Source organism: Ammospiza caudacuta, chromosome 3 (genome assembly GCF_027887145.1).
Source record: "Ammospiza caudacuta isolate bAmmCau1 chromosome 3, bAmmCau1.pri, whole genome shotgun sequence".
Classification (NCBI taxonomy): domain Eukaryota; kingdom Metazoa; phylum Chordata; class Aves; order Passeriformes; family Passerellidae; genus Ammospiza; species Ammospiza caudacuta.
The window spans coordinates 72,092,321-72,115,260 of NC_080595.1; the positions used below are offsets into that span (position 1 = coordinate 72,092,321).

At 43.9% G+C, this 22,940-nt stretch overlaps 1 protein-coding gene across 1 annotated transcript in view; it reads left to right on the forward strand.

The window, feature by feature from the left end:
* Nucleotides 1–2,478: 2,478 nt before the first annotated feature.
* The window catches only part of METTL24 (methyltransferase like 24), a 44,575-nt gene continuing 24,113 nt past the window's right edge, over nt 2,479–22,940 (forward strand). Inside the window, exons 1-2 of the mRNA XM_058802405.1 lie at nt 2,479–2,778; nt 22,596–22,694. Of these exons, the coding sequence (XP_058658388.1) occupies nt 2,479–2,778; nt 22,596–22,694 (399 nt within the window). The remainder of the gene's footprint in view (nt 2,779–22,595; nt 22,695–22,940) is intronic.

A 22,940-nucleotide genomic window follows, 5' to 3' on the forward strand; every position in this document is an offset into this window, starting at 1 on the left:
AATAATACCCCTGCATTTAATGTTCCTGAGGTAGGTCTAAAATCTCTCTTCCCTGAACATTACTTTTGTCCTCCATGTGATGCTGCCATTCCACAGAGGAGCAAAGTGATGCACAGGCATCCCTGTAACAGCCCAAGTGACCTTTTGCTGATGAACTCCAGGTGATAATCACAAATGGAGCTAGGTACATGTCTCTTAAGTTGATGTCAGTCATGATGGTGCAGTTGCACTCTCCCTTTGCCCTCATGAATGTGTTTCTTCCTCAGACAAGCACCAGGACTTGTCTGTTCCATTTGTGAGCCACCTAAGGGAAGTGGAAATAGGAAAAGTGTGTGGTTGTCAGAAGATCCACTTCCAGAGTCAACTGGCTTCCCTGCGGCAAACATCTGAGGCTGTCCAATGTTGGCTCAAAGCTGATCAAAAGATAGGATTATATCAACAAATGTATCCAGGTCTATTAGGAAATTGCTCCAGATAGGAATTTTTTTGAGTTAGTTTTCATCTGTGCCAGGCCCTGTTTTGACTTAGTTGATGACAAAGGAGCCACCCTCCTGCTACAGGAAAGGCAGGTAGGACTGACACACATTTCCAAGAGGAGCCTACATTTATGGTGTTTTAAAACAACCATGGAATTGCTTTAACCTAATTCAGAAGGACGATTTGCCTTAAAAATAGAGAACAGGAATGTTTAAATGGCAGGAATCACACACCTCACCTGCCAGTGCAACTGTGCTTGGAGCTGCACTGAAATCCCACTTCTCCAGACAGATCATTGCTCCCTCCCTTATCTTCCTAGGTGCAGCTCCTCCATCTTGCTGCCAGCAGGTCAGGTTGCTTGGCTGCTGGCATGCTCCACTTCTGCCAGTGCTCCTCTCTGACCTGCTCTCCCAGCAGCAGCCAGCTCTGGCTCTGTTCCAGGCTGTGAGGAGACAGGAGAGGTCACAGAGGAGCGGTGCAGCCTGCTGCTGAAGAGAGGACACCAGAAGGAGCTTGGGGCAACAAGCCTTTCCCTTGCCAGCAGACAAGGCAGGGGCACTGGAAGCAGAGAACTGCTCACAGGAGACAAGAGTCACAGCCCCTCTTCCCTCCTGTCAAGAAACGGGGAGTAGTCATGTATCCAAGTCCTGCATATCCCTTCTGGAAATATATTTATTACTCACTGAGCTGCAATTTGGTTGCCATTGCCCAGTCCCTGTTCCCGCAGAGTTTGCCTCCTGTCATTGACCCTGCTCCTCACCTGTGCTCCTGCTTCAGAAAATCCCACCAGCCACCCCTCCCTGCTCATTCCTTAGCCATGGATTAGTGTTGTGTCTTAGGATCAAAGCTCTCCTGAGCACTTCACAGTCCTTCATAGCGTGTCCCCATTGCACAACAAATGCAGGGCCTCCTGTGCACCTACTGAGATGAGCAGACCTGTCTCCAGCACTGCCTCCCAGCTCATGCAGATCCATTCCTTCACTCCTGAAACCAAGGATGTGTCATGAAAATCATCAGGATGGTGTGACTACCCAGGAGAGAGGCTAGGAGGCAAAGTGTAAACTTAAAAGAGTTACTCATAAGCACGAGGTGTTGCAACCAAATTAGGGCACCACAACTGATGTGATGTTTCACGCAGGCTTCTCACACCCTTCAAAAGTTCAGGACCAACATGATTTAACAGGTCACAGAATCACAGGTCACTAGCAGCCACACCACTGGATGCTAATCATAGTAAAACTTTCCAAAGCACGTCTATTTTTGCAGCATTCTTGCTGCTTGTCTATTGATCCAGATGTCCCTGGAGTCAAACTCACTAGAGTTAGTTATCTGTACTGCCAGAGATACTGGGGGGAGAAGGGGGGTTTCACAGACATGTCAGAGGAGCTAGGATTTTGGTCTTACTTGGTTGTCCAAAATCCTTTATCCTTCACAGGCAGCTCAAACCTTACAAGAAGGAAAGTCTTTATTTCCAGGTCCGGGTTGTCCTTTTGTTTGACTTCAACATAAACAGTCCTTAAGACTCCAGTAAAATTTCACTGCCTCGTGACATCACAGTTGTTATTTTCAAACTTGCCTGAACTAATCTAAACTAAATTAAACTAAACTAAATCTGAACTAATAGGTACCTTAACAAGTCAGCACACTTCCATTCTATAGAGACGAGCTGATACAATAGTTAGGGCAGAGGGCTGAGTCCTCTCTCAGGCCGGCTGGCACGCACCTGTGGCTACACAGCGGCGCGGCCCCACGTTCGCAGCGGGCACGGTCCCGGCCGAGGCGCGGAGCATCCCTCGGGCCGCCGGCGGGCGAGCACCGCTGCGTCCCGCAGCCCCCGCCGGCCCGGGACAGGGGCATCCCGGCCCCTCCCCGGCCGGCCCCGCTCGGGGCGGGGACTCCCGGCTTTCGGCGGCGGGGGCCGCGGGGCCCGGCCCGCCGGCGGCATGAGCCCTGCGGCGGGGCGGGGGGGCGGCAGCGCCGGGCAGGGCAGCCCCCGACGCCATGCCCAAGGAGCGGCCGCTCTGGCGGGGCGCCGCTTTCCGCCTCTGCCTGCTCTCCGCCGCGCTCTTCCTCTGCCTGCAGCTGGGCATGAGGCGATCCTGGTGTCCGGAGGAGAAGCCCCGGGAGCCGGCGGCGGCGCGGGCGCCCGCCCCGTCCCGCGGCGCGGAGCAGCGGCCGGGCGCGGCGGCGGCGGCGGCGGGCGGCGGCCGTCGGAGGGTCACCTACGTGCGGAGCGGCCGGCGGGGCAGCGCCGCTCCCGCCTGCTGCGCCCCGCAGCCCCCGGGCAGCCGCCGCAGGAAGGTAGGGCGGGCTCGGGGAGCGGCCGCCGGGTCGCGACAGGAGACCCCGGCTCCCTGCGAGGGAATGAGGGCGAGCGGGCACCCGGGGCGGAGATGGGGCTGGTACCTGAGAAAAGGCGGCCGGGAGGGCGGTGGTGAAGCGAGACGGTGTGGTGGGATGTCGACTTCTTGGGAAGTGGGCAAGCGACTTTTTGAGCAGCGCTGCTCAGCTGCAGGGAAGGGCGAGTGTCTTGGAGGCGGACTGGACAAGGAGAGAGCTCGGTCTGAGAAGGTGACAGTGACCCCGAGTCCGGGTGGGCTGGCAGGCTGACGCATGCCCAGCAGGATCAAACTTGGGCAAAGACCACGGCCCTTGGCGTTCTTGGCATCCGAGTGCCATTGCGTTCGCAGAAAGGCATCAAGAAATGGTTCTAGGACCTGGTCTGCGTGAGAATTGGTGAGTTAGTGAACGAGCTGGTAAACGAACCTGTGACAAGGTTTCTACCCTGCAATGAGTGTAAAGCCTTTTGGGGGAGTGAGGACCGTCACTAGGATCTGGAGATCTGCAAGAGTGAGGAGTGCCTGTGCTACCTCCACCCCATTCAGCTGCGTGTGTGGCCAGTAGAGGGATGTTGCTTTCTTCCATGATCTCCGTGTTGTCCTTGGTTTTGGCAGATTCCACGCTCTCAGGAACTGCTTAGAGATACAGACAATGATTTTGTGGAGTTTCAGGGGGAGAAGAGCCATCTTTGAGGGCGGTGAAGGAGTAGTTTGTTATGTACTTTGGGGTCCTGCTGTCAGGGTGCAGTAGTTCTGGTCCATGCAGAGATGTGCAGGTTCTTAAAGAAGCTGGAATGATATTGAGGAGGAGCGCATGGGATTTTGCTAGAGATGAGACCACTTTTGTGGTCAAAATAAAAAAACAATTTCTGATCTTTGCCCCAAGAAGAATAAACCAGTTTTCTGTGGAATAGCTGAAGCCTGTCCTTACTGCCTTGATGAAAAGACTACTTGCTAACATTCAAACCACTACCTGACTATTGATCTCTCACAGGTCATGCATGTGGTGTCAACTGCAAATCTGCTTTCTTTTCTTTGCCTGTTCCACCCCAATAATTATTCTTTTATTTCATGATGAGATGGACAGTGATCTCATATATAGATGGACTTCTAGGTTTGGCTCATCTTCTGTGGGAAACTGTGATGTAAAAAATAAACTGCTACTTTCTGCCTCTGGTTTTCTGAAAGGTTTAGAAGAAATTAGATAATCCTTCACCATGCTTCCTTAACCACTGGCTGTGATGAGGACAACATTGCCACATATTTGTTCAGAATAATAACTATGTGGTGTTCTTTTGTGCTGTGGCATTGATACCACTTTGAGGTACCTAGGTCTTGCAGTGTCAGTTTTTGTGACTTTTGTTGTTGATGCTCTGTTACTTGACATTATCCTAAAGCACAGCTTTTTAGTGATTCTAATCGTGGAAAAATTTCAGCATTAATGGAGGAAAAAGCCTGTAATCCTGTGGATTCAGAGAGTTTCCTGAAAATATCCTAAAAATGGCATCAAAAAACAAGGGGTAAAATTAAAACACATCCTAATTTAGTTAATGACTTTTGAGAAAATCCTAGTGGGGAAGTAGAGGAGAGGCTGCTCATTTTACCTGAGAACTGGCAGGACCTTGCAGTGTTGGAGAGCTCAAGGCTCTGGAAAGCCCAAGTGTGTTTTGGTGCACCTCCAGGTGAAGTGTGTGAAAGAAACATCACTGCTGCGGTTTGTGGTGTTGGGCATGTTGCTGCTGAGGTCTCATTTGAATCCCTCTAGTTAAGTCAAAGGAAAAATATTAGTATATATAATAGAGGGTGGAGTTGTTGCCAGGTTAGGTTTGACACCATCAAGTGTCTTCTGTGTTCAGCTATTTGACTTGAACATGTTGCTTCAGGCTTAGAAAAATCTACTTAAAGATAGGGTTTGGGGATAGCAGAACTGTACTTTGGAATAGAATTGTTAAATAAAAATATAGGGGGAAAAGCAATGGTAAAATAAAGTAGAAGTGGTCTGTTCTCTGAAATTTTTTCATTAGAAGAATCACAATAGCTAAAAAATTTAATGGGTGATTTGTAATTTTTTTTTTAATCAGGGAACATGGTATTTCGCATCAGACTATTGTATGACAAGATGGGGGCATTTACCAAAAAAGGCTGCTTAAATTGATGGTCCATAGTTTCTACCAGCAGCTCTGGAGAAAGGCCTCAGGGTGCCACGGCTGCCAGTGTGCTGCAAATGCTGCCTGGAGGGGAAGGACAGGCTCCTTGCACAGATCTGTGCTACACCGGGTTGGCATTGCCTTTTGCTGTGGCTTTTATGTGTTTTCAGCGTCTTCTGTCTGTCCATAAATTATTATCAGTCCATTCTTAAAGCCTGCAGAGGCTTTCAGGTACAGGAGTTTTTTCTCTCCTGCTGTTTATGGGGATGGTGTTGGACTATACTGGGACGTGTGAGCCAGCAGGATGGCAGCAAGGAAAAATCAGTGAGGCCAGACTTTGCTCTGTTTTCCTAGTGCCTCTAGGTTATAGCTCTGCTCACACTTACATCACTGAATTAATGCAGAAGACTGATGAACAGAGTGTTTCCATAGATGAAGCTGAATATCCTACTTTGTGGCTGTATAAAAAAAAAAAAAAAATTGCAAAAGCACACAAGGAAATTATTTGGTGCCTGCTTTGAATCACTTTAAAGTTTCCTGAGCAGGGCTGTGTTATTTATTTCCCAAGCACAACTGCAGTCATCCACCAACACCAACACCACCAAAAGAGGAAAAAAAAAGAGGATGGGAAAGATGGACTCTTGTCCATAAATGGTCCCTAAGTCTGCAGGAAACTGCCTGTGCTTTTCCTGACCGCTGGTGAGGCTCTGTCATTGGAGACTATGGCTGTGCAGCAATGGGAGGGTTTGACCACCAAGGTTCCAAGCTCTGTTTGTGCCTCAAGATGCATACATAAAAATGTTAACTGAAAGGGGCAGGGAATAAAGTAATTTAGCCATGTGACATCTCTGGGAGCTGCTGGAGCTGCCTGTTGTGGCGCTTAGGGGAGTTGTGCTGCTCCCAGCTGTTCTGCTCCCAGTTGAGCCTACCAAAGAGCAGATGATGCTGCTCTTGCTGACAAATAACAAGCAAGATTTGGCATTGACAGCATATGATGGTCATCTGAAGAATCACAGGTTTTGTTGTGCTGCAAGAGTAAAGGAAATGGAAGTTCACAGTCCCACTTGTATTTGGTGTAAGTTCACAATCCCACTTAAAACTGCCTTGTTGCTAATAAAATTATGTTTTTAAACTGAGATTCTAAGATCTGGTTGTGTTAAGCACTGAGCTGGTAACATATGCAGCAGGTAGAAATTCCAGCTACCTGGAAACACACAGATTCTGCCAGGTGTAACTGCTTCTGGAATAGTTACTAGCAGGGTGTGCACCCACAGAGCGCTGTGGAGGACATGTGAGGTGTGTTTTAAAAGGTTATTCCAGGGTGCCATGGCAAAAGAAAAAAAAATATTGCATTTGGAATTTTAAGTAACAGCAAATGCCTGTCACAGTAATTGCAATAACAAGATTATGTTGGCTCTTGTGCACTGAATTTGGGAGGAGCCCTCTTCAAGAGTCTGGTTGAGAAAAGCTGGAATTCCTTGCCTTCTGGGCAGATTTATTTCCATGGAGGTGAGGAGCGTGGTATGCTGCCAAGCTTAACCTGATGTAATTTTGGATGCTCTTTCATGTCATATCTAGGAATATAAAAGTATTTACCTTCAGTGATTAAAAGCAAAGAGTAAGATTTTGCTGCTGGGCACACGTATACTTTGCCTGGGATTATAATGTAATTTGAAACATGATGTATTATTGCCTAAAACCAAAAACTCTTTTGAGATTATATTTTTTTAGGTGTTCCTTTCACGTGTATACATTTGTCTTTTGTTTCATTATAAATGCAGACTAATTATCTTTTGCTGTTTCTTGTTGGATTGAAGGTTGTGGATTTCTTTAAATAGGAACTATTTCTAAGAGGTTACTGCTCCTCTGCAGTGATGACTGATAACAGTCTCATCTTTAATTGTCTGCAAATTATTTTCGAGCGATATCTTTGAAATTATGTGGAATAACACATGTTTGGCACTTAGTAATACAGCAGGCTCATAAAAACCTCATTTGATTTAGTGGTACACTCTTGCTAAGATTTTACTTAAATTTACTTAAATTTGGGGTTTAACTTTAGAATGACAATGCCATTTACATTGGTGTCAGTGATGTGTAGGGCTTATGCCAAGAGTCCTGTTCAGTTCTTCTAGAAATTTGGTTTAAAAAATGTAGTGGATGTTTTCATTACCTAATTGCATGCATAGTGTTTTCAAGCTGTCTTCACATCTTTAAAAGTACAGTAAGTTTTGGGTACTGCTTTTATAGGAAGTTACTCTGACTCTTCATGAGGAAGAGCCAAAATTCTTGGAGAAAACTTGGTTATTCTGAAGTTAAATTGTTCCGTCTGTCTTTCTGAAGTTAAAATTATCCATCTGTCTTTCCACATCTCATGGTGTAATAGCTTGTCTGTTTTGGATTGGGATTTAACTTATAAGTGTATTAATTCTGTGTGCCTGGAGCAACAATTTAACATTACAGCAGAGTTTGACAGGGCAGGGCTTTGGGAGCTGTGCATGGAATCCCACCAGGCTGCATCTGCAGGACTGGATTTGCCCTGGCTGAGCCAAACCAGAGGAGCCACAGGGGTTAAAGTGGCCTCTTGCATCTCCAAAGATTATTCCAGCCTCTCCACCTGTGTCCAAGAGTGATGAGCTTCACAGTGCAGTGCTGTTCCCTAAGTGCTGTGCTGAGGAGTGAATAACATGCTGCCTTTGATGGATGGGATGGCACTTGGGATGCTGCTGCAGAGGAGTGCAGAGCTGAAGAGCTGGATATTGGTTATTCCTTGGAGTGTGCTACTTCTGGGCACCTTCTTTAATAACAGGGCTTCATTCAGAGGAAAAAGGTGTTAAGAGGTGCAGGAAGGCAAGCCTGCAGGGAAAGCCTGAAGTACTGGTACTTGTTTTGAATAGGGAAAAGTAGGTTTTGAGGAAATGTGCCAAGATTCTTCAAACTAAAAGAAATAATTTTTTTGAAGGACATAATGACCGATTGTTCCTTAGGTCCACTGGAAGTAGGACAAGAAGTAACTGGCTTAATTTTCAGGCAAGATATTAGGAAAATCTTTTAACTGTGGAGCTGGTAAGGAATGGAAAGGCTCCTTAGAAAAACATGAACTGTGGGTATCCACACAGGGAAGGTCTGGGAATGTTTTCCTTTGTGCTTCAGGGCAACCTCCTGATGTCCCTCTGGCTACATTTACCTGCTCTGCAATTAGAGAAGCAATCTGGCAGATACAATGTGATTAACCAAACTGGAATTTAGCCTGAACAATGATCTAACATCAGTGCAATAAAAAGAGGTAATGGGATCTTTTAAGACTATAATAAGCAATCTTTGCCCTGGCTTATTACCTCACTGGAGAGACCAGACCCCACCATAATTTTCTGTGTGATGATTTAGTGGACCCCAGAGGAAGGGACACTAGTTGACAACTTTTTTCCCTCTAGCACTTGGAGGTCTCTTAGCAAATATAAACCAACCCAAAGTTACTTATCTGGTAAGATAAGTACAAGATAGGAGCTTGTGGCATCTGTTAGTACCGGGGAACAGCCTTTGTCTGTTTTTGCTCAAATATTCAGGCTAATAGCACAGACTGAGTGAGGTTGTTGTCTTTGGAGGAAAAGAATAAACTTTTATTGAAAGCAGTTTTCATCAGCTGATAACCAAATCTGGGGAACATCAGCCAGCTCTGCCCGTAAACAAGGGCAGCTGAGGTACCAGAAAGTACCCAAACACAGGAATCCTTCTCCAAGTAGTCAAGCAATGGCAATACTGGGCTTTTATTGTATTTTAACTGCAGATGAAATGTGTTTATAGTATAAAACACATTTATACTATAAATAAATATTTATATATATATAGTATAATTATATGGTTTTTTCTGACAATGATGTCACTTGAAATCTTGTGAGGTAAATGATTACTAAGAATAACCTTGATTCTTACACACTTTTTATTACCTGAAATAGTTCTTTCTTCATGAATTTTTGAGAAGCTGATGGGGAATATTATTCTTTAGAAAGTCATTACAGTGTTATGAGGCTTTATATCCAATAGCATAGATTTCTTTCAAAATCTTTCAAATGCCAGTTTAAGGTTTTCTTTTGGCATATAAAGACAAGAGAAGTTTTTCTAGGTTGCTGTGGCACAGAAGAAAGTAAATCTAGGTGTTTAAGCCTTCTGTTCTAAGGGGCCCAAGGATGGAGGTGGTAATTGATTCTGCAGATACCTTGCTCAGTGGGGCCATTACAGTTGTGCCATCATTTCCTTGAACCAAGAGACATAGTTCACATTGTACAAAATGTGAATCCTTTGTAACTGCTGCAGCAGATCAGAAAAAAAACTGTTCCTGTTTGCTGTGTTCATCTCAAACTGTTCCATGGGACTGCTCTGAGGGCCAAGTGACCTGAACTGCCCAGCAGCAGTGGCATGGTTAGTACAAAAATGATCTTTTGTCATATTTCATGTTTTGAAATAAGAAGTGAGGACAGTTTTGAGGACACACAGCTTTCCCTGCTCTCAAGGTGGCCAATCTTCCTACATTCTTTTCTAAAATTTCCTTCTGTGGAGAGAGAAGAGTGCAGAAATAGAGATTTGGACAGGTAAAAATTCTGCTGGATAGCCCTAGGGATTTTACTTTACATCTCCAACCTTTATCTACCTTCTTACGAGACAAGTGTTTAAGTTCATTGCTAGTAAGGTTTTCATGCCAGTTCACTCAGTCAGTTCACATCAGCGTTTACTCAGCCAGCCAGGCTGGTAACAGAGATGTGTCTGCTCAGGGCTGCAGGGAAGGTGCCAGCATGCCAGATTTCTCTCTCATGCCACTTGCACTGAGCTGTGGCCACAGTTCAGACCAAGGTGCAGCTGGGGGATCTTTGGTGTGAGCAAAACTCCAGCAGCCCCTGACAAAGGGTGCAGCACTGAAGTCCTGTGGTGAAGAACAAAACCTCTCCCAGCTGCCTTGCAGACTCGTGCAGACAGCGTGATGAGTTCATAATCACTTCCTACAAAACAGATGTAGAATTTGGAGGTTTAGGTAGCATTAGGGAGGGACCTCCAGCCCTTGCTCCAGCAGTCTGGTTTGGTTGTGGTAGCTCAGGCTGTCCTGCAGCCTGCAAGTGGTGGCTGCCACTCGTGGCACAGATTAGATAAAAGATTTGACATGTAAGTGAGAGAGTTTGTGTGAACCACCACTAATCTTTGATGGCATCCGCAGCACAGCCCACTCTTATCTCTTGTTCTAATATTAACTTAGAGCTGAGTTTGTCTTGGATGGCTGCTCAGTGCTCCAGAGCTGTGTGCAGTGGATGTGAGTCATTTAATCAACTGGAGTGTTTTTGTAGCTAGAAGATATGCACCAAGATACTTTTGTGCATGATGAAGTGTTGTCCAGAGCCCTTCCATATTTGTGAGTCTGAGATCAAATGACCTGCAGTTCAGTGGAACAATTAAAAGAGGGAAAATTAGTGTGATTCAATGTTTCTTTCAGTTGTGGTAAATAGCATATGTATCATGCAATCTGTATGCATACATTCACACTAATACTGTTTTTGTTTAGTTTTTTTGCCTACAAAAGTGACAGGGTGATGTGCTGCCCTATTTTGAGTTAGCCAGTCCCTCAGGGTAATAGAAACCATGTGCACCAATGGACTGATGCCTAGGGTAACAGATGAAAGCCATGATTTTGAACTTGCTCTCGTGGCAACAACTGGGTCAATTTCAGCAGGAGATGGCGGAAATGTTCCCAGATGTTTATGCTAAGTGAAAGGGCTTGGATTTTCAATGACATGTTGTTTCCCCATCTGACCTTCTCTTCCATCTTCAGTAGTGTTGCTTTGGAATGTGCCATCAAGCTCAGGTGCCCCCAGGAAATGCTCTGACTGCAAATGAACTGCACTGTCAGGGAATGGGTGGATGGGGTCCTTGCTGACCCCCTGAAAAGCACAAGTTCTGAGTGTGGTTCTGGGGGAACACCTTGGTGATTATTTTGCTCTCTTATTGATTTTTTGCAGCCTTTAAAAGCTAGTGTTGTAATTTATGTCCATCCTGACACATGTATAAATAAAATAAAAAAATCCTTTCCTTGTGTCTTTGTGTAATGATAAATGCAGTAGCTCCAGCAGCTGTTAGAAGATAAAAATCTTGCTTCTCACCAAAGTCTTCTCCATTCTCTTTGCAAAAAATGGCTTTGCAGAGTTCTTCAAGAGTCAGAAAAGAATTGTTGTGATTTTGTAAATCCCAAATCTGGGGTACTTGTGAGAAACATCATTCCTGCTGCACCTCTCCTCATCGTGCAATGGGGGTTTCTCTTGTCTCTGGCAGTGTAGGACCAGGAGGACTATGCAGTGGGCCATTGGCTTTTGGAGTCTCTTGGGACAGTCAGGTCAAGCCAGCTGCTTCAGATTTTGTATAGAGAACCTCTGGGTTTACGTGCTTGTGGAAGAAAGAGCTGACCAACAGCTCGTTTAGCAAGTGACTGAAGTTTACTTTGGGTTCCATTTTCTGATAGGTTTCACATGCAGCTCCAGGTGCAGTGCTGTGAGCTCTTCTGGAAGAGACAGGATTCTGGGTTCTTTCCAGGACTGACCTTGTGGCTTCTGCAAACTGAAGGAATTGAAACCTCTGCCCTTCTTGGCCTGTGGAAGACAAATCTATGGCCTTGAGAGTTTAACAAGGAAACACGTACAAGACCCTGATAGGCAATTTGTTTGTCTTAGGGATATTGCTAAAAATCCATTCTTGCTATTAGTTTTGAGGAGGTAGGGTCACTTTTTGAGTGTGTGTGTGTCTGTGGCACCTTGTTCTGCTGGCCAAAATTACTGCAGAGAAGCAAATATCAGTGATGTGCCAGGGGCTGGACCTGATTGGGAAAGGTGTCCATTTGAAAATTATGTTAGAACCAGCAGACATTAACAACACAGAGTTGCTGTTGCTGTTTTGGCCTCCCCCTCTTGGCCTCATCCATTCCCAGCCCTCTCCCTCATTCCCCTCCTAGCAGCTAGCTAAGTCAAATAATTAGCTGGGAGCTTCAAAGTCAGTGCCCTTTTTTAGTATCCTCTTTCATATTTTACAAAGAGACACTGTTTGAAATGTTAGGGGGACCAGATGGTAATGTCTATTGATATGGCATGCAATGTTAGAAGATATCTGCCACTTAGAAGCCTCAAAATGATAGGGATCCATTTCAAATCTTTCTTGCTCCCTGCAGAGTGGACAGCAGTAGTGGAGGAGTGAGATTTATCCAATAGGTAAATACCACAGGGTAAGCTGTCTGAAAAACCCCAAAAATTTTAATACTGGTGCCCTGTCTCTTTGGGCGTTCCTTATGGTTGTTCTGCAGTACTGAAACTTTCAAAGAAATTAACTTTGTTAATTTCATCTTGAATAGGGCAAAGCATCTTGAATAGGGCAAAGCAGCAACATTGTGTTCCTTTTCCCTCCCTCTTTGAGAAAATTAAACAAGAAGCAATTATGTGTCAATTGGTTGCTGCTGAGCTGATGCGGTTTTTCTTCATTAGACATCTTGATTAATGGTTTGATCTTGCAATTATTATTCATTATGAAATCCATGGGAATTGTGGTGCATCATGAGTTCAGGATCAAACCATGTAGTTTTTCAGTACTTCATCTGTAATGCTCAGAGTTAGTGATAAAACATTGGAAAATATCCTTGATTAAAGAGGATGGTACATATTTGCCCAAGCCCATCCTCCATGGGATTGTGATGAATTTGCATGCTTTGAAATGAGCTTGATTTTCTTCTCTATAGACTGGAAAATAAATGTATCATTTTGTACTTAAAATCCTAACAACTTGTAAGCCAGCTGTTGTTTCCTTTCTAGACAGAGGGAACTACTTGCCCAACAGTTTTATTTTATTTGGAAGACTTTTACATAGCTCTAGACCAAGGGCACTAATCTATAATTATATTTTAAAAAGAAAGGGACTATGTTTAAAGCTAGAATACATTTCATTCTGTGGAACTCCATTACCTAACGCTTTTATGAAATAAGGAGTTAAAGAAGAAAAAAGTGGAGTTTGGCTTTTTGAATCTTCCCTGGCTATCCAGTAAAACCCAGTTCAACCAAGGGAACTGATGGTGGGTTGAAGGAACAGTACCCTCAGCACCTGTTGTAAATACTGTCTATCTTGCCTTAGGGTAAATACTGTAAGTACTATCTATCTTGCCTTAGGGTTTTACACTCTGAAATCCAAATACCTGTAGAAGTTACTCAGCCTTTTGGTTTACCCATGGATAAGAGTTGATATTTACTTCTTTTATGAGATTATAGACATATAGTGACAAATGGTGCCCTCTCCTGCTCCCTGGGCACAGAGGGTTGTCCTGGTCCTTACCCAGGAGAGGAAGGTGAAGAGGAAGGAGTTTTCTAAAATTTCATATCTCCCTTTAGTCTAGAAGGAGTGGTGGACCATTTCTGTTTAGATATTTGCATTCCACTTGGATGGGAGAGAAGGCTGCACAAGTGTGAAATGCTCTTATTTGTGTGAAAGCATTGGTTTTACTCAAAAGCGCCTTCTTTTCCCCCAGTTCTTAGCCTCAGGCAGAGGCTCTGAAGTCAGAGGATAGGCTGCCAGAGGCATCCCTCTATGTAAATCATAGTTAAGAGTGCTGGAACTTGCACAAAATAAACTCAGCTTATCTGGCTAGCACAGTATTTACTAATGAATTCCTTTTTTTGTATTCTATGGTTTAAATTTTGCAGTGAAGTCAACCTAGAGGAAAATAGCTTTTTTCCTTTATTGAATGGATTATGACATCTCCATATTTCTCAGCCAGTGCACTTCAGCTAAAGCAGTAATGAATACAGGCTGAAACCACGGTCTTGCCTCTGCTTAGAAGAAACTGAATTTGACAAGCAGTGACCGGTGGTTGCCATATCTGTTTCTTGCTGTTACCCTTAAGTGTTGGCAAAGGCATTCGGGCACTGGAAGGAATTCAGCTGATTGAGCTGTTTAAGCAGTTTTGAGAATTTACTTCCATAAATTTGAATCTGTTTTGGCTCCTGGTTTTATCTCCATTAGATATATTATCATGCTGTCAGCCTCTGGATAGCGCAGGAATGCTGCTGCCCAGTTTATTTATTTTATTTTAGAACTGTAGCAAAGCAATCTCACTTGGCTATTTTCAAAGCTGTATGTCTCTTAGAGTAAAATCAATCTCTCTTTTAATAAATGTGCATTTCTCCCATATGTTGCTGGGATTTCCAGTGGCAGAGCTGTTTGTCTCTGGTGACCTTTGAATGCCTGAGGAGAGGTTCCCCAGTGCAGCATTGCCCTTTCCTATCCCTGCAGCCCCCAGATCATTTGGCTGCAGGGATTTATTTCTCAGAGGTAGTGAGGAGTGGTAGTTATGCTGTGTAAATTATGAATTAGATGCAATGCTTTCTGAATTCATAAATACTTGCAAATTAATATTTTGGCAAGTCATCTGAATCTCTGCTTCCTGTAAGTCCCAAACCTGCACTCAAGGTGATGGTGAATTTACAGGGGTGTCCACAGTGGCTAAAGTAAACCGGGCAAGTAAGCTCCCAGTACCCCAATATCCCAATACCTTTCCTGGGGAATTCAGGGTTACTATTTGAATTCACTGGAGCATTAGTCACCTAAATTCCTCTACAGATCTGGCTTCCTCCTGTTAATTTTGGAAGCTGCTCTTTATTTCACCAAATCCATTTCTTGATTCTTAAAGTGATGTAAATTCTGTCACTTCAAATCAATGCCTGCCTTTTTTTTCTGTGCATGCTTTTCTTTTGAGATCGTTGTTTAGGGGAAAAGACAAACCTGAAAATAGAGTTGGAGAGAGCTTGAGTGTGGGCTTTGTGTGTGAAACACAGAATCTCCCCAGGGCATTGAAGTTGTTGGTGTTTTACATGGAGGTCACTAGTGCAGCTTGCCTGTAGGTAAGGACAGCAGCTGCCCCCAGAGCAGTAATTTGTATGGATGTGGCTCCTTTTCACACCTTCAGATGGGAAATGAGAAGCAAAAGGAGCAGAAAATAAGCATCAGTATTAACAAAAGGAAAGCAGAGGTGAAATGCTTAGTGATTGCTGTCTTTTCAGGGATTCGTATGCATTCATGTTCAGACTGACTTGCTAGAGTGAAGACTTGGTTTCAATTACCATGCAGTGACTGAAAGCTTTTCTAATGGGATTTGATGTCAGAAAATAGTTTTATTCATTTTAATGTAAAACTTTGCCTTTTTTTCCTTTTGCCTGCTAAGTCTAAGAGTTTTACTTACTGGTGCAAACTGGAGCCTTACGAAGCCAGTGCTGATAAACTGCTTTTAAGTGGAGCCCTCTGGGTGATGTTTGGAGCTTCCTAGATTGACTCTTGCAGAGCTCACATCCTGCTTCTAGGCAGACAAATGTGTGCTGCACTGCAGAGACTTGGAAAAGATGATGCACAGAGAGTGAGGACCTAGGGGAAACTTAAGTGCATCCTAGACATTCCCTTTTCCACAATATTAAACACACATGTCCAGACAGAATTCTCCACATACAGATCGTGTTGGAAACCCATCTGAATTTAAGACAGACACTCATTAATGCAAAAAGCACTCTTATCACAGGACTGCTTTCCATAGGCAGGATTTACTTCCTGAGCAGCCTTCCTGCATGGGAAAGCTGGACTGCATGTGTGACACATTGCTGGATTATCTTGGCACAAAGCTATTGTTCCTCAGCCTATTTATTGTTCCAACATCAGATCTTTGGATAAGATCATGGAGTGGGTCCTCCTGGAAGACACGTTAAAACATGCTGAGGATGGGGAGTTGTTTAGGCACAACCAAAATGGAAAGATATTGATTTGATGGATAGACTGGTAGATGGATAAGGATTTGGTTGTAGTCAGTGGCTCAATGTCTAAATGACAAACCAGTAATGAGTGGTGCCCATCAAGGGTCTGTACTGGGGGCAGTGCTGTTTATTTTGGGCAACCTGACCTAGTGGAGTGTGTGCCCCATGGAAATGGGTTGTACTGGGGGATATTTAAAGGCCCTTTCCAACCCAGACTATTCTGTGGTTCTGTAACACACTGCAGATTTTTTAGCTCAGGAGTTTGCCTGTGTCAGGGGGTCCCTTGGTGGCCTGCTCGTTGCACTGCACCAATGTGGTGCCTGCAGAGGACAGAGCAATCCAGAGGTGACTGGGTATGGAGAAGGCTGTGTGCAGTGGTGTCAGAGATGTCTCTGCCTTAGATAAACTCAGAAAAGTAGAAACATGGAGAAATAGAAATATTTCTTGCATTAATTTTTTTTCCTTCAGTTCATCATGGACTTTGTGCAATGTGTGGAAGTGTTACTGTTAGAGGGAAAACTCTCAGTTTGGGTGGCTGCAGGACTAGGTGTCAGCTGCTTTTCCCTGTGATTCCCTCAATGCCTGATGCCTCAGAGGGAACCCACTGTTCTTCTCTCAGTGCAGGCACACACATGCAGAGGAGGTGTGTATTAGCAAGTTTTGCACTATGGGTTCTTAAGAGAAAACCTGGTATGTTTAAGAAAGACAAACTGCAAAGAAAAAAAGAAAATAATAGTAATATGAAATAGAAAAGAAAGGAAAGAAACAGTTCAGACATGTAAGGATGGAATATCTATAAAGCCAGTTGTGTTGGAAATTAATTCACTCAGAGCTTTAAATATGAGTCAGTCACTTTGCAAGCCTGTGTTTTAAATTACAGCTGGCTGAGCCTGTGTGTGTCCCTGCTGCTCCACAGTAACCATGTGAGGAGCAGGTTTTTACGAGTGTGTGCCTTTGAGCCCTGGTGGTGCTGGTTCCATTTAGCTAAAGGGGACTGTATGAATTGACCTTCTCAAGGAGGTCTGTGCCAAGGCTGAAGGCATACTTGTTCTTTCCTACTGATACCTCCGCTTTTAGGTGGAGTTTGTTTTACTTGTGCCACATACTGCTGCTCCGAACATAAAACAGGAATTACTCAACCTTGCTGAAGAATAAACTGTAGCTAAATGTTGCTTTAGGCTCATAGCTAAAGAACAGCCTCAGCCCTCTAAAATGCACATTTTTCTGCAGCATGGGCTGTGTGAATGTCTGGTCTGGGGTTTCTCTTCTGTGTTGTTGAGGGTCTGTGGTGTAAGTGTTCCTGAGCACATCCTTCAGGCTTCCTTTGCAGGTCATGGAGAGACATGGACTTTTCCAGGGCTTGACTCACCTTACATATTTTATATGTCTATTCTCTAGTGAGATGAATCATTCCTTTAAGATCCTGTCTGCCTCATCTGCCCTGTCAAATAACTTGACTCCCCAGCCCACTGTGGGAGCTGAGCTGATGGCTGTCTGCATGCACAAGTGTTTCTATCCCCCTGGGTCTCCCTGGGAGTCACCCAGCTAATTGCCTCTGAAACTAAACGTGGGTGTTCACAAGGGATTCTCTGCTGCTGGAGCTGCTCTGTGCTGTCAGCAAGAGGAGCAGTGGGCCAGGTTTGGCCGCCTCCACCCTCAGAGCCCACCCACTGCCCTTAGCAGGCTTTGTGCTGATTGCGTGTCCCTCGTGGGGCGCTGGCGTGTCCTGCAAAGCCAGGGCTTATGTGGCCTGCAGCACACAGCTTTCACTATTCAGGGTACTTTGGAATTGAGGGAAAAATCTCAAACACTATCACCACAATAAACTAATAAGCTTAAGGCCACAGGTGCTTGAGAGGGACCACAAATAAAATTATGTCCGAGCTCTGTAAATTGTATCTGGGGGCAATCTGTTCTCACAAGGCCAAGCCTTCTGTGGAGGGATAGAAGGTAAGAAAATATAGTGCAGAAATTTAGTCTCACACCTGAGGAGTTGCAGCTGTACTAATCACCAAAGATTAGGAACAGGCCTGCCCTTAATGGGCCACAGCTGTGTCCAGTAAGAAGAAGAGTGCTACAGAAGAGTGGGTCAGCTGGTGGAGAAGAGAATTGGAGTTTGTTGCCTGTGCTGTGAAGCAAGATGGAGTTTGTTGGCTATGTTGATAAGGAGTCAGTGCTGTGAGGGTCTTCCTGTGAGAAATCACCCAGAAGGTATGGAAGATTTACCATAAGAGGACAACAGCCTTCAAGGAAGCAATCTAATAAATTTGCCATGTAGATGTCTGAAGTTTTTCAGCCTGAATCTGAATCCCATGCTTTGCCTTTCAAACTGATAAAATCCCTGCAAAATTTCACCCATGAGCAGGTTCTGTTCTGCTGAAGTACACAGGCAGAGTAATTGGAGATGAAGATGTGCATGTCATTTGTTTCTATGGCTGGCAAATATTTACAGTTCTTGATGGAATTTATTGCCACAAATCATTTCCACTCACATTTGGTCCTGCCTCAGATGTAAAAAATTAAATTGTTGCATTATTTAATTGGAGGATTTACTTAAGGCATCTGTGTATATATTGACAAGTCTTTTGTTTCTTCTTTGTAAGCAACAGACTGCCTGTCAGGGCAATGGGATACCCGAATTTTTGTTTACAAAAATGGCTAATATGTTTCTGTATTTTAATTGGCTGCTGAAAAGGAAGGAGATTAACAAGGGGGAGAAACAGCTGCTGAGTTAAAAAATATGGAAATATGAGAAACTTACTAATTCCCTTTCAAATGTAAGCAGAAAGGAAGGAAGGGGTTGGGCTTTTTGAATTAGCGCACTAAAACTAGGATTGGTCTGGAAAGAATTTAATTATTTGTGCATAAATTTAGGCTGGAAAAGCCAAACATTTGGCAAACCTACAATCTTAGACCTGCTGGTTTGTGAGCCCTTTGCACATTTGGACTTAAATTTTATATTATGAGTTCAGATTTTTAGGACAGATTTAAATGACAGTTTAAAAGTATATCACATATATACTACAGGTTATTAAGGGATTATCAAATTACTATCACAGATGGCTACAAGGGGAAAAAAATCTAGGGGAAAAGTGGTCTCCAGAGGGAAGTCTCTGCAGATTATTGTGAGATTGGTCTGAAGGAAACATCAGTCCTTGTCATTAAGTCTGAAGTACCTGGAAGAAAAATCAGACATTCAAATGCATCCTAGTTTTCCTAACAAAGCTGTGACATTGCTTTTAGATTTTCTTTTCTCTTTGGTTGTCTCACGTGGTGAAAATGTAGACACCATTCTGAATAACAGTTTCTGGATATCCATTACCCTCAGGGGTAGCTGAAGTCAGTGTCTGACCAGTGCTTGTGATAAAGTCTTGCTGAAGCTTGATTTTTCTTACAGTGCTAATTTCAATTGATGTGTCCATAAGTGAAGCTATGTACAGAGGGATACTTTAAGATACTCAGTATGATAGTTTTTTAAGTGCCATTGTAACTTTCCAGGTACAGGAAAGTTTACTGTCATGTCTTTATGTTGTGGAATATGGGTATGTTGATGTTTGGGAAACACAGTCATGGTGTCTGGTTGGATGAATCCTTATCCTAGGAAGAGAACACAGCCATGGTGATGGGCAAAAATGCAGATTGTCTGCACCCATTTTCTGGCTCCTCCTGGGTAGCCTGACTGAATTTCATATCCAGAGCTGTACAATCTGGGCTGTAATAGCTCCTCTGCTCCTCTTGCTGCAAAGCCCTCTGTGAAAGGAGCTGCATCTCAGCCTGTTTGTTCAGCAGCCACAGGGACCTGTCCTCAGTCATTCTAGAGATTTCCATGATATGGGTGGGAAAACCCAAACCATGACGCCATAGTCTGGTTTGCTCTGAGTAAACAAAATTGCACAGTCAAGAGAGGGGAAAACTCCTCAAATAAGGATCAATTTTATCAGGGATATACCTGATTTTCACAAAGCATCTGTAGAGTTTATTTGGGGAGGCTTATGTGGAAACACTATGAACCAGGCTGAAAATTACCTGGAAAGCTATAAACAAAGGCTATGAATGTACCTGTGGAACAGCTCCTTCAGGAGGATATTTTGTATTCCTGAGCATGCCCAAAATGCATCACTGACATTTGTGAGTTACCCTCGGGGCGGGGGTGCACCCAGCCCCAGAGATGTGTTTGATTTTCACCCCCATCCATTGTCTGTGAATCTTATTGTGAGGCAGCTCTTGAGGCACCCTGTGGGGGTGTCAGGAGGTGTTGGGAGCAGGACTCTCCCGTGTGTTCGTTAGTGAATGGAAATAGGCTGCTGCTTCCCAAGGAGCCAGGCACCAAGTGTGAAGTTTGAGAAGCTTTTCAAAAGCATTGCTGTCAAACAGGAGCCTCGGGTCTGATCCCTGTCACAAAAGTAGCATTTATGTACTGCTCTGAAATTTAAAGAACTATACAAAAGCTTCAAGTCTTTCTGTTCTTTTTCCTTTCCCCCTTCCCCCCCACTCCATCCCCCACTATTTTTTAGTGAAACTGCATTAGTAAGTCACTGGGGTTTTTATTTCATTTCCATGTGTTTATCAATATTTTGCAGACAGTGGGAAGGCAGTTTATGGTCTTGAAGATTTTAAGAACCCGAGTGTAAGCTGCAGTGGCCCTTGGACATTGCACTCAGCTGAAAAAGAATCTCATTCATGTGGTTCATTATAGAGATATTTTTTCTTCCCTGTCAACTCTCTGCAGAAGAAATTCTTGCTGAATAGTCCACAATGGCCACCCTGCAATTCCTGTCCTTAATGAGCTACTTCAGCTACTTCTCACACAAATAGATTTCAGAATAACTGGGCATAGATATGTAGGTATCTGGGTGGTTGGTGGTTTTATTTGGTTTGGGTTGGTTTTTTTGTTTGGTTTTTTTTTTTTTTTTTGGTTGGTTGTTTTTTTGTTTAGTTGGTTGATTTTTTTTTCTTTTCTTTTTTTCCTCTGAAAACGGTTGTCAGTCTTCATTTTCATTTCAGCTTTCAAGCCTGTTGAAACAGCAGCATTCCTGTCATTGCAAACGTTATTCAGCCGTGTGAACTGTGACTCATTCTGAAAGATTACACGAATTTCCCTCCCTGGTGTGCACCTATCCTCCTGCTGTTGGCTGTTTGCAGGCTGCCTGCAGCAAGCAGAGGTCAGGGGGACATGCAGCTGCAGAGCTGGCTTGCTAGCTTGCTTCCAGGCTCATGCTGTGCAGAGTATAGGAGTCCAAGTTTGCTGCAGGCAGGAAGTTTCAGGGTGAGAAATGCTACTTTTGTCTGCTTTTGGGGTAGAAAAAAAAATCTCCATATCCTTTTCAGCATGTCTTTAAAGTAAAAAAAAAGCAAAAACCAAACCCCCCCAAAAAACCCCAAACAACCCAAAATCCATAACAAATCTGAAAAATAACCCCTAAAGGAATAACAAACCTCATGCAGACCCCTTGGCTCACACTCACTGTAGACTATGTTTACTTAGGCTGCAAAAATATCAATTCATGATACCAGCTCAAGGCAAACGCCATCTGGTCTGGTGGTCCTCTTTAATAATCTTTTCTAATTTTACCTTCTCTTTCCTGCATTCCTCTCTGGCATCAGAGGATCCCTGCTGTCACTGTGCTGGCTCTTGTCCTGATGCCACAGACCAGTCCTGTCTGGGAGCTCACCTGTCTGCCTGCATCCTCCCTGGCTAATTGCTCTCTCCTGCCCCTTTTTCCAGGGCTCCATCTGAAATACAGTCCTGTGGGAATCCCGAGTGGGGCTTCTGATTGTATTTTATTGAATGCTAGCATGAGCCTTTGAGGGAGAAACCCCATCCTGTCCATTATGGAAGCTCAGTTAATTGAGGATGATTAAAGGGAAGCTTGATAGTACCTGCCCGAGCGTAGAAGTGAGTTATGATGCCTGGAGATGAAAGGCCACGAGGAATCAATCTTGATTTAACACTGTGCTTGTATTTTTATCTACTTGAGGGCAAGAGATGACAAGTCTAAACTTCCCAGCATGGCAGTGGGCAGAATTTGGAGAAGGATGTGCAGATGGGAGCACAGAGCCCTGTTGCTCTGCAAGCACGTGTCTGAAAGGCCTTCTCTGTCCCACTCTACGTGGGAAGTGTTACTGGAAAAGCTGGCAGGATCCCCAAGGTTCAGAGTTGAGGGAGTGCAGAAAGCACCCACCAAAGCTACTTCCTTGGGGCTGTGTAAATGAGGAGTGGTAGGGCCACAGGCTGCCACACTTTCATTTTTCCAAGGGAACAAAGAATTCTGGCATATCTGTCAGGCAAGCATGGGAGAGGAAGAGGGCTTTTCTCAAAGTCCTCAAGGAGCTTGTTTTCTCAATAAAATCTAGATCTTAAAAAAGAAAACAGGTTGCTTTCAGGGGTTTCCTTTGGTGATTAGTGTTTGCAATCCAAGTTCTTCTTTTGGTTGACATTCACACCTGATAGATATGAAATTAAAATAATATCACTATTTTGAGATGTTTTGATGTCGGATTTGGTTATTTAGATCTTGGTTTTCTTCATGCATTTCTCCCAGCTTACGTGGGTGTCCTAGAATAATTGGGTTAACACATGTATCCTGGATGAGGAGCACTTTCTGAGTTACCTGCATCTGCTTTCAAACCTAATAATTTTGAATCATGGTTAGATGCTTTTTCACTGTAGTTGAAACCCTGCTTTGTTCTGAAATGTTTTTCATGTGTAGACAAGCCCGCAGGAAGTGATTTTAGTTTGAAATTAAATCTCCTTAGCTTATTAACCCATGTAATTTATGCTTGCATTGCCTTTAAGGTGTTTTTTGTTTTGCTTTGTTTAACAGACTGTAAGGTGGCACATTGAACTACAACCATGGGCAAGTCCAACCCCTTCCCTCAACTATGAGGCCTCAAGGTTCCTAAAGTACATTAGCACTTCTCAGGTAGGTTTTTTGTTTCAGTCTCCATTTAGAAAACACTTTGCCTGGTGCAGATTTTTCCCTCCTATCTAAGGAATTAACCTCACACCAAACCTTTCTGAAACTGATTTATTTCTAAAGTTGCTTAACTTAGCACTGATGGTCAACATGAATATAAAGGTCAAAACACAGGTTTGAAAGAATGCATTATTTCCATGTTATTTATTTCCAACTGGGTTTGTGCCCTGACAGGAGTATGGTATGACTGAA